This window comes from Ammospiza nelsoni, chromosome 9, assembly GCF_027579445.1.
Source record: "Ammospiza nelsoni isolate bAmmNel1 chromosome 9, bAmmNel1.pri, whole genome shotgun sequence".
Taxonomy (NCBI): Eukaryota; Metazoa; Chordata; class Aves; order Passeriformes; family Passerellidae; genus Ammospiza; species Ammospiza nelsoni.
This window is the reverse complement of record NC_080641.1, coordinates 8,911,273-8,923,377: the sequence shown is the minus strand read 5'-3', so window position 1 is coordinate 8,923,377 and position 12,105 is coordinate 8,911,273. Positions and strand designations below refer to the sequence as shown.

General features: G+C 40.9%; 1 protein-coding gene across 1 annotated transcript in view; it reads left to right on the top strand.

The window, feature by feature from the left end:
* CEP350 (centrosomal protein 350) overlaps positions 1-12,105 on the top strand; it is a 69,299-nt gene that overhangs the window by 16,528 nt on the left and 40,666 nt on the right. Inside the window, exons 8-14 of the mRNA XM_059477832.1 lie at positions 2,144-2,257; positions 5,479-5,622; positions 6,405-7,057; positions 7,406-7,527; positions 8,765-9,816; positions 10,430-10,583; positions 11,739-11,893. Coding sequence (XP_059333815.1) covers positions 2,144-2,257; positions 5,479-5,622; positions 6,405-7,057; positions 7,406-7,527; positions 8,765-9,816; positions 10,430-10,583; positions 11,739-11,893 — 2,394 coding nt within the window. The remainder of the gene's footprint in view (positions 1-2,143; positions 2,258-5,478; positions 5,623-6,404; positions 7,058-7,405; positions 7,528-8,764; positions 9,817-10,429; positions 10,584-11,738; positions 11,894-12,105) is intronic.

The following is a 12,105-nucleotide window of genomic DNA, read 5'->3' as shown; positions in this document are numbered from 1 at the left end:
AGACTCTCCATTAGAATAACTTTTGTTTAATTTTGTTGCTTTTTTATACATGTTTGCATGAGTGAGTACAATTTCCTGATTAAAAGGACAAAACCCACTTTTGGTTTCTGTTCTCAAATGTACTGCTCCAAGACACAATCTTTATTCATCTTCCACTCTGAAAAACTGCAGTAGCATTGGCAGCTCTTCTCTTTGCTGAGCTGGAGTAGGATGCCCAAGTGTGCTTTTTTAATTTGCTAGGCTGGTTATAGTGAAGTGCTGTAAGCTTGAATTGCCTCTGACTGATTGAGCTGGGAGAGGGGAAGAGATCAGGTGAATAAAATGGGTGGGAATGGAAAATAAAAACCCCAGAAAACCTCTGTTTTTGGAGTAAGAGCTTACTTATTAAGAATAACTTTTCTCTTTGCTCAAAACATTTAAGACTGAAGGAAAATGTGTTGGGATTTAAATCTGTAGGTATCTGTGTAGTAATAAACCAATTTGTCTTTTTTCCTTGTACAACTCGGTAAGTTACCAAGGACTTTTTATGGAATCACTCATAAAAAATACTTCAGAAAGATGAGATGCTCCTTTCCAGTAAAATTATTTTGCAAGTATTTTTTGCACTGTTCATATCAGTCTGTGAAATTAATGCCAAATTTCCACAGACTTTTAATCTACACTAGCATTTTTATTTTAATTTTGGTAAGCATAGCAAGCAGTTTGTAGAAATTCAAGGGGTTTTTTTAAGCTTTGTTGAAGAGATCCAATTAAAAGGCATTTGGATCATGTGTCCAGTGCCTACAAAAGAAAGGAGCTGTGTGTGTGTTGATCCACACTTCTGTCCTGATGCCATGTGTAGAACAGCTGTTGTGGAACGTGTCTCCTTTCTGAGCTGAAAAGATTATACTGAATATCTGATTGCTAGTAAACAAATGCTGGTGCTACACATAATATGTACTGTAAATGTATTTTTAGGTTGTCAGATTATCTACCCATGTGTTACTTCTGTATTAAATTTACACCATGTGGTGTTTTGGGTGTGTACAGTCAGTTGTATCAGAACTGTTCTTTGCTCTCTAGTGCTGAAATAATCTCTTATATCTGTAATATCTACTCTTCTTTCCAACAAAAAGATTTTTATGTATAAGCATAGACCATACAAAATGTCTTCATCTTTGTATAGCAGTTAGGCTAAAGGATATTGTATGGACCCCAAGTTTCCAGTAATTTTGTCTTAAAGATGTTCAGGATTTGCCATAGTAGAACAAAATTGCTGTAATAGGAGCAGGATGGGAAGCAGCCTGTGCTTTCCTGGAGTCAGGAAAGGGCTGTTTGTTGCTAAAAGAGGTGAGGAGGATGTTAACTTTCTACAAATGCAATCACTGAGGCTTGTGGTACTCAGTGCATTGATTGTCTTACCTGCTCTTGTTATCAGCCTTAAAGGCAGCTAGAAAATTTGTGAGGAAAGGGTGGGTGTTAAGAGTGAGAAAGACACTGAAAATTCCATTCTTACATCTTTGAAATATGACCTCCTGTTCTACCTCTGATGCTTCCTATGGACATCCATCAGAGAGTGGATTCACATGAAATTAGGGGCTGTAAATGTTTACATTGGCATCTAAATAAAGCTTATCATCTGTCCATAGAAGGGGTTGCATCCTGATTTTTTTAGGTTATCTGATCCCATTTTTAATGAGGAGGAACCAAAAACAGTGGGAACAGTGGCCACAGAGTTCCTGATGTGCTGAATGTGCTGTCATGCATTAATGTGGGAGCAGCAGCCCTTGAGTTCAGGAACTACATGCCCTTGTGGAATATTAGAGCAGTAAAATGTGGTATCTGTAGCAGAAGAGAACCAACAACTGTTTAATGTAAACTGACAACATTTCTTTTAGAACTGAAAACTAACTTTGTAAATATCTCTATGGCCTTGCTGTGGCTTCACTGCCTTCCAGGGCATAGGTAAACAGACCTTGATTCAAAATTCTGTGAGGATTTTAAAGTGCTGGACTGGAAGTCATCAATCTGGGTGCATAATCTGGGAAAGTCAATGAATTCTTTTGTGTTTCTCTGAGTTCTGGTTTTTCAAATGCTGAAGCAAGCTTGTTATTCTATGTTCTCCCCTGTGGGATATCACTTAACAGCTTTTGTTTGTTTTTAGAGGATGCAACAGTGAAAGGAAAATCTAGTGAGCGAAACAAAGAGAAGAAATCTACAAGACCAGTGCGGAAAGTGCAAAAACTGACACGATCGTCAAGTCCAGAGTCCAAACAAGGTGACTATTTCTGCTGCTGAGGGAGGATTGTTACATGTCCTTCAGAGATAAGTTTTGTCTCAAGAAAAAAAAGTGTATTCCTTTAAAAGCCTTCTTAGATGTGCAACAGTGCTGTTGTAGTGATTTTGTACACTGTGCTGCATTGGGGGTTGTGTGTGGGTTTGTTGTTGGCACTTTTTTTGTGGTTTATTTTAATTTTTTGCCTTTCCACTTGCTGTGTGCACCTTGAGGAAACTGCTGCAGAGTGTGAGTTCTTATGGGGAGAAGTATCCTCAGGTATCTGTCAGGGTTATGTAGACAAAAAGAAGCAGTAGCTCTGCTCTGGATCCTGTCTCTGTTTGGGCTGTGATGAAGCTGGTTAAAGCCTGACCCATGGCTCATGGCTAAAATCAGTGCCAGTGGGACTTGCTGAGTTGCTTTCCTGTCAGGTGAGGAGGGGCTGCTGTCAAAGGTGTTCTCTGGGATGATTTCTCAGTGGGGAAGCAGAGAACAGGATGCTCCTGGTTTTTCTCTGGTTATTGTTCCCATGTTTCAAGTTATTGCTATTCTGCACCTTCAGTTCTGGCTTAACCCACTCCTGGCTTTTTCATTTGGTGAAAGAATGTAAACACACATTCCCTCAGTAGTCTTCCAAATCTTGGTATTTTAAAATAAATGTTTATTTCTTTTCCCAACTGATAACTTTTTTCCCCACTGTTGTCTGACAATTCCACTGATTGTTAAATACAATTTAAATTTAATTATTTGGAGAAGATGATGCGAGCAGGTTTCTCTAGAGCAGTGCCTTATAGAAGAAAATAAAATTAAACACATGTGGAATTCTGACAGTGCTTCTTAGTTTCCCAGTAGTGTGGATCTTTGATATTGGCAGCAAAATAATTAGGAAGACTTCCAGATGTGCTTTGTATTTGGTTTTAGTTTTCATACAAAGTGAGTAGCTATGGTTGCAATCACATACAGAGCAATTTCTTCTCTTCAAATATATTCAAGTTTAGGCACCTTTTGAACCCCTCTTAAGGTATTCTGTTTTTCCTTATGTACAGTGACCCATAATCTGTAAACATTTTGTAGAAATAAAAAGCAGCTTTAAAAATTATTACAAAGGATTTTTAGAGAGTGAATATGTGCTTCTGCATGCTGTAAATCCTGCTTGTGAATATTTTGTGGTAAGGAATACTAATACTTCAAGGGATAAGCATGGATTTACTCCCTCCTATGCTGATCAATCCCTGCCTAAGGAATCACACTCAGCTGTCTTATATCTTTATGACAGTTCCAAGTGAGGGAGGAGCACAGGACAACCCCAACAATGCCACCCTGTACCTGAGAGTGTTGTCCAGACCTTTCTTGAGCTCCATCAGTCTTGGTGCTGTGACCAGTTCCCTGGGGAGCCTGTTCAGTGCCCAAACACCCTCTGAATGAAGAATCCTTTCCTAATATCCAACCTAAGCCTCTCCTGACCCAACTTCAGGCCATTCCCTCAGGTCCTGTCACTGGTTTCCATGGAGAGGAGATCAGTGCCCACCCCTCTGCTTTCCCTTGTGAGGAAATCCTCTCTGCCTTCAAGGGAGCCAACAGCTGTAACCTCCAGCCCCTCCATTATATGCAAAGCCACCCCCTGTTATCATGGATTAAATCCATGGAAGATGATGGCCTGAAATCCCTGGAAGACAAGAGCCAGCTCCAAGTGTCATGTCCATGCTGGTCCATCCTCCTCCAGTCACTGCAGTAGGAAAGTGCTTACCATGGCCTAGGCTATGAATAGCCATGGCTCATGTTCTGCCCCCTTGGCATGTTTGACTTAAACAGCTGACTGGAGATGGAAGGTGACACTGCACACTGGCCCTTTAAACACACACAGAACTAAGTGAGAACAGTGAATTCTGCAGAGAACCCCTTTGGCTGATGCCTCTGTTTCAGAGAGGCTTGTAGTGACATGTTTCAAGTGACAGCTCTTTTATAAAATACTTGGATAATTTACAATGCAGGCAAGGAGTTCTGCTAGCAGAGGGTTGAGTAGTGGGCTGCAGACTTCTAGGTTAAAATAACAACAAGAAAAGGAGTTGGAAACTGAGGACTGGGATTGCCAAAACAATTATTCTGCTGTGCTGGATTTCACTTGACATTGTTGGTATCCTGTCTCAAAGTGCTCTTGGGCCCAGTACAGTGCCTTTTTTGTTTGGCTGTGGTGATCTCATGCTGCAGTGGCTGGGTTTCTTTAGGCAGAGCGCTTGGAGGTAGAGCCTGAAATGGAATTGTTAAAAATCAACTGCAAATTATATATTCAAGTTAGGTGCTTTACTGGCAATTAATACCCCTGAAAGGTCTGATTAATTTACAGATCATTAATTATGTGAATTACCTAATTAAATTTTCTTTTTTATACTGTGTTTTTCTCCAAAGCCATTTTCAGGCCATTATTAAAAATTAAAAAAAAATAGTATTGGAAGTTAGTGTGTTGAAAAATCTATCATTTAATCTACCCAATATGAGATAAAGATGCCACCATAACCAGTTGTTATCATTTAATTATACGTAGGATGATAAAATAATCCTAGAACATTTTGATTGGGTTTCTGTCACCTGCAAGGTATTTTGTCCTTGAATTAAGTATCAACCAATAGGGTTTATTCTTAACTGTTTTCAGTGCTGGAACAGAAGTCCCAGCTAAGGGGCAGTGAGTTAGCATTGGTATAAAATATCTGCTGCTTGATATTTTTTAACCTCCTCACAAGACCTGTATCTCACCAATTAATTACCTGTAAAAGCCTTTAAAGTAGTTTTGGGGTTTTTTTCCTAGAGTATTAGCTAATATTATTTTGATAGGAAGCTTAAGGGGTTTTTATAACTCACCTCTTTTTGTTCCACTCATTACAACAATTTAGTTGCTTTTATGTTTTTATTGCTTATTTTCCATATTTCAGTAGGGGTGAATAGCTCTAGAAATATTCCCCCTGTCCTTATAAGGCTTGTTTGTAGATTTTAGACCTGCATAACCCATTCTTCTTTTTTAAATCAGTTTTTGTAGGGCTTTAATGTGCTGCAGTGTGTTTTGGGTGTTACACTGGGACATCAGTGTTCTGGCTGTTTGTGTAACTGCAGCTGTACCACTAATGCAGAATTAGATGGTACAGAAATGATGAATGGCTGCAATGATACTTCTTTCTGATACCATGGCAAATCCTCTAGAGCTTGGCTTTTATTTATTCTTTGTTTTGAAGGTGGAAACTACGTGATAAGTGCATCCTCCTGGCGGGAGGGACAAAAGCTGGTAAAAAAGATCCTGGGTCCAGCTCCCAGAATAGAACAGGACAGAAGAGCTGTATCCAGTGACAGAACAGGCCGAGAGAGAGCTGCCAAGTCTAGTGAGTTGTTCTTTTATCACTGGACTTACTTCATGTTTCTTTATTATATAACACTGCATGTCTGCAGACTAGAGCAGACTTCTGAGATAGAATGTTCTGAGATAGGAGTTTCTTATCAAAATTGCTCCTATTTTTAACCTGGAATTTGTGGGAGGTGGGGGGAAAATCTTGCTCACAACCATGCATAAACTCTGTTCCTGTGTGCATTATGGACTTTTTTGGTGTTATGGTCCCTGCACATGGGACTTGAGGGGTGATATGTGCTGCAGGGGTGCTTGGGGTATCTGGAAAAGATGAGATATAAGCTGCAACTAAAAACATGGACCACCTGCAATCTGTCTTTGGTTCTTGAAACCAGTAGGGAAAGGAATGGGTAGATGGCCAGATGAATTTTGAAAGTGTGCTGTGCATAATCCATAAGCTGTTGTTGAGCATCCCAGTTTAACAGGGATTGTGGTTCTTCCAGATGCAGTATAATGTCATCCATGTGCATCATAAATATTCATTGATTCCTCCACCAGCCTTTTTCAGAGTTTATCCAGAATCTCAGGCAGGACAAATAAGGCATGTTGGGAACTGCTGTGCTTCATATGCCTGTGAGGTGGTGAGGCTGGTGAGAGTAGAAAGGGTGTGGGCTCAGTCTGCCACGTTCAGACTGTGACACCAGATGAAGCAAAGACCTGTTTACAGTGAGATCTGCACTCCTCCCTCATTCTTCTTTTTGCAGCTATTTCCCAGATTTGATTGCTACCTGACATATTTGACATCTCATTCTTTAGCAGGCTGCATTGGAAGGACAGGTTCTGATTCTAGATTGGATGCTACCCGTAAAAGCTCTTCAAGAAGTTCTGAAAGGTCAAGAAGTAAAGTGCGGTCTGAGACCAATCTGAGAAAACTGGAAGCTGCTCTTCCAGGTCATAACCAAGAAGATCATGCCTCTGTAAACAAGGACTTCCTGCCCGTGGAGATACGTGGGATTCTTGATGACCTGCAGTTGGATTCCATGAGTACAAAGCAAGAGACAGATGTGGAAAAGCAGAATCAAAAACCTGTTTTGCCCACTCAAACTCTGAGGAGCCACAGTCCAACCAAAAGGAAACCAGACAAGGTAGCAGCCAGTGAGGAGCCTCAGGTGATCTCTAAGAAACGCCACTACGACAGCGATGAGGTTCGGCAGTACATCATCAGGCAGCAGGAGGAGAGGAAGAAGAAGCAGAGTGAAGAGAAGAAAGCACAAAAGGAGGCAACAGAACAGAAGAACAAAAGGCTCCAAGAGCTCTACAGAAAGCAGAAGGAGGCTGTCACTAAAGTGAAGAATGTGCCTCCTCCTGAGCCTTCAGCAGCCAAACGGTTACAGGAAACCTATTCCAAACTCCTGCTGGAACGAACACTTTTAGAAGAGCCACCTCAGCAGCCTACAGTGCAGGAAACACAGGTACAGCTGATTCACTAACTTAAGGTCTTGCAGTTGTTTGCAGGAATAGGAGCTCGGATGTTTAGGGAGGCTGGGACTTGTGCTGTTCTGGTGGTTATCAGTTAAGAAAAAAGAACAAATCAAAATGTGTAGCTTTGCTTAAACAGAGTGATTTCAATGTACAGCCTCTTTGATAGTGGCTCTTTATTGGTCCAGCAAGGCCTACTAGAAAGTTGACTGGAAATCATCTTTCTATTTTAAAGAGAAGCTGAATTCTGGATATTAGCCTTTTCAATTGTAATGAGGCAAGAACTCCTAAACTCTGACACACTTTTGAAAATGCATTTTTCTGATTGTCTTCATCTCTAGCCCAGACCTGGTTATCAGCCATCTGGGGAATCTGACAAAGAAAACAAGGCTCAGGAGCGTCCTCCGAGTGCATCTTCCAGCAGTGACATGTCCCTTTCAGAACCACAGCTGCCACTACTGAGGTGAGCAAATGGGGCCTTGGGGGAGAGAGCAAAGTGCTCCTGCTTTCATCTCTGGGAGGGGAAAATAGCCTTGGCTCTGAGTTCCTGTTCCAGTGAGAGTAATTGTCTTTATATCAACTACAGCATTTTCCCGGCAGTAAAGAGGAAGCTGATGCAGGAAACCATATGAAAATTTTGGCTATGGCTGATTTGCCAGTAAATAGATAGTGTAAATAGATAAAGTGAATAGTGGGTTGCTGATAATGTTTTGTTGACATCAGTGGGATATGTATTTCATATTGGGACACTCTTATTTCCTCTGCCATTGTGCAAGATCATATGAATGTATTTGTTGGTTTTTCTTACTTGATTTGCTCAGTGTTGCTGTTTGATCTATTGTCTCGGATTCAGCCATTAGTTATTCTCTATGAAGTACCAAACACCTCTGCTTCTTGAAAGTAGCCTTTCCCTACTTCTTTTCATGCAGCTTTCACAATTTGGACTTGTTCAGTGTATTATCAAAATTTTCTTACTGCAAGTCAAGGTGCCTTACCAACCACTTAGATGTAAGGAACTAAAAATCCTGAAGTTTCTTGGTTATCCTTAATATCCCTGTTGTGCAAGTGTCTTCATTTTTAACTACATCATGTCTGCTTCTTAAATGTATACTTGCTTGAGAATCTGTACTTTGACTTAATAAGTGCAATGGCACCTGTTTCCCTTCTGGAACAGTTCAAGGAATGCCATGTACTACCATGTGTAGAATAAAATAAACAATATGGTAAATACTGTTAGTGTAACATCATAAAGAAAAGATATAATTACTAGTAGTAGAGGAGAGATGAGACTCACGGGACTGCTTAAGGTATTCAGAGACCCTCATAGTCATCAGAGAAGAAGTTTTTTTGGGGGACTTATTAGGTGTTCTGGACATGGGCAGGTGATAAGGAAAAAAAAATCCTTCCTTTTGGAGCCAGGAAGTTTTTGAAAAAGACTGCTGACAGTGAAAAACCCCAGCTTGTTAAAACCCTGAAACAAAGAGTACACCATCCATGGCATTTCAGATTTGGGAGGTGCTGTGTTGTTTGGTTTGTTGGTTTTTTTACTAAATAGCATTGTGTTTACTGTCCCATTCCCCCCCTCTCTGATTCCATCAAAAAGTATTTTGTCCTGAAATTAAATCTGTGGCAACAATTCTTTAATCTAAGACATCAATGCTCTTGTAAATCATCAACTAAATGTTGACTTTTCATTTCAGGAGTGATCTGATGGAGCCTCCATGGGTACAGCCAGACAGGTTGAGCCCAAGAGTGCAGCTCCCCCACCCACAAGCTCTCTTGGGCTCAAGTGGAGGCCCTGGTTCCCAGCACTGGAGTCTGGAGCAGATGGACCTTCTGTCAAAGGAGTGTGATGCAATGTTGGCAGGCAGGAGGAGCCATTCTGCCCCTGTGGGGTCCCTGGTGCCTCAGTTGTACATGAATTCATCTGCTGCACAGGAAAACCTCTTGGTAAAACCTTCTGCCAGCCAGTATAAGAGCAAATTAGATCGCCTTGAAGCTTTGAAAGCTACAGCTGCTTCCCTTTCTAGCAGGATTGAAACTGAAGCCAAAAAGTTGGCTGGTGCTGGTATCAACTATGGTACCACGTGGAACTCAGAATTTATGCAAGAAAACCAGGATGAGGGGCGGTGGGCAAAGGCTGTGAGTCCTCCTGTGAGGGAGGAAAATGAAAATACTTTTTCAGCCAGAATTCAAAGGATGTTGGGTGCCTGCGTGTCTCATACAGCCTTTGATGACAGCCTTCCTGGGGCAGGCAACCTTAGTGAGTTCAAAAAGCTGCCTGAGACCATCAGACCTCTTACTGATGTAATCAGCCTTGGATTGAGGTCTCCTGCTGCTAACAGGCATGAAGGGATCCTGGGACATTTATCCAAGAGGCAGATGGAATCCCCAGGGCGTGAGAGCCAGGCATATCCTCTGGGCAAAGCTGTTACTCCTCACGAGTCCAGCATTGACTCCATCAGTGAAGGGCCTCTCCTGAGTGATGAAAACCTCTCAGAAGAGGAAGGAGGCCAGCAAAAGCAGCTGCCACTGAAGATGCTGGAGACATTAAAAGAGAAGGATTTTTGCATTCGGGAGAGAAATGCTTTTGAGCCCATCAAGGAGTTTCAGAAAGCAGCTGAGAGATACTCCCCACTTTTCACTCAGACAAGTGACACACACAGCAAGGGGCCCTGGGAGGAGCTGGCAAAGGGAAGTCCTCACAGTGTCATCAACATCTTTGCAAAGAATTACCAACTTCATGGAAAAGGTAAAAATGGAAGCATTTCTCAAAGCTCTTGTGAATTTTCCCAGTCCTACTGCTCCATGCACTTGAGACTTTACAGTTAAGGAATGTGCATTCAGAGGTCTCAAACATGAATCTGTGTAGGACATGATTTACAACTGTCTCATGCAGCATGCTCTTTTATTTTCATTTTTTATACAGTTTTTTTCCTCTTTTTGAGTACTTTGTCTCTACCCTGGAACTCCTCATTCTGAGGAGGAATGTTTCCTAAGAAGTTGATTTTTTCCTGTGGTTTTTCTCAATTCTTTTTTACCTTCATATTATTTTCTTTAAAGATGATTGCATGAAATTTTTCTGCAGATGGCTCTACTCTAAAGCACAGTGCTCTTCAAGAATGTTTTGGTTGGAGTAGGTTAATGAAGTAAAGAATTTGATAATTTACAAAAAGAGGAAGACTGTGCTTGTTATGTTGTGTTAAAACTGCCTTTGTGTTACAACAGCTGAACTGCTGTTCTCCTGACGAGAAAGGAAAACATTGTCACTCACAGTTGAGAGCATTTAAATTCCTATTACCTACTTGATGTATGTTTGTATTTGTTATAATCCTTGTCCCCTCCCCTCTCTCTGCACACCTCAGTGTTTGAAGAAAGGCTGAACGGGGGCTCTGCCCTCCTGCGCCCTCTGCTCCCTGCCATGAGCCCTCCCGAGAGCGTGGCTTCTTACGAGGATGACTTTGCCTCCTCTCAGGGAAGCAGCACTTTAACAGACAAAAAGATTTCACGTGACCTCAGGTAACTGTGTTAGACTTCCTAGAAAAATTAAAATGCAGAATTCAAGAGAAAATAGTTAACACAAGATTTGGTTCATAATGTGCTGGGTATCTTTTCTGCTGTGCTGTACTATACTAGTTGAAGTGTTAAAGTTCTTTCTTAGGACCTTGCAGTTAATAGAGCAGCCAACATAGTTAAGATGGAGTCCAGTATTCCTGTTTCCTGTCTAATTTTTGCTGTTCTTTAGTCTAGAGAGATAGCTTTAGACAAGATTATTTTCCTTTGTAGTCTGGTGAAGATTAGTTCTCTGACTTGTGTGGCTGCAAGTTCTCTGACTTGTGTGGCTGTAGTCTTGTAATTCAGAAAAAATAGAAAAGCTATTTTAAGTCTGAAAATGCCTTCAGTTCTTCAAAACTTTGTGGAAAATCTGTAATTGCTTTCAGTAAGCATTTGTCAGTGCTTACTTAGTAATGGATATATAAACTGTCTGTAAGAATTTTGAAAAGCTTTTGTTCAGATTAAAATTTGGAGACTCTAGATCCTAGACTCTCCATGTCTACTGCATGGCTTCCTGAATTTTCCAAGAGCCTCCTTTTTGTAATGAGCTATATTTATATCTTTTGGGCACCTTGGGGGAGGCTACATGTGTGTTTGTGCCAGTGATACTTCAGAAGAAAAGAAGTTAAAAGGCACTTTGCACACTGAAAATGATTTGTTCTGATTAAATCTTCTTTCTTCTGCTGGTATTATTTGTGTATGATGCATTGGCATCTCTTTTTTGCAAGTCTTTTTTAATCCTTTATTGAAACTTCCTCTTATTTCTGGCAGCTGATATCTGTATGCCCAGAGATAATCTGACATGCAGTCACATTTTGAGTCATTCTTATGTTGTTCAGGTTTGCAGTCAAATAGCTCTTAAGAGTTAAAATTGGACAGGACACTTGTTATCCATCTTCTAGTGTTTCATATTATTGGAAGCATGTTTCAGTATGTCCAATATCATATCAAACTTCCCAATGCCTTAGCTGTCATAGCTTTTAATCTCAAAACCAAGGCTTTTCTAGATGGGCTGAGTAGTGCAGTTTAGTCACCTGTCTCTAATTCAAAGTGTGGTAGTTTCCTTGTGTAACATGGGAGCTCTGAGTCCTTAATCACCATCAATATGCTTCTTTCTAGTGTTGGTGGCAGCAGTAATTCAAGCATTCAGGAAGAAATTCCCAGCAGGAAGTCTCCCCTTGAGCCTCCCCTTGGCTCTCAGCACTCGTCTGGACCCCGGTCTGCAGCGTCCTCTCGCTCCTCTGCTTCCTCCAGAAAGAGGGGGAAAAAGGAAAGTAAGTGCAACACTTGGCTGTGGAGGATCCTTTTTATTAAGGCTTTTCTTGTTAGGAAAATTGCAGTACTACATATCTGGAAATTGTAATCTAATACTGATAGAATGATTTATTCATTCCTCCAGTGATTCCTTCTTAGGTTCTTTTTTACTCTGGTTATTCTCTGACCTTAAAATACAGTAATTTAAAGTTGAATAAGCAAGAGATTGTTA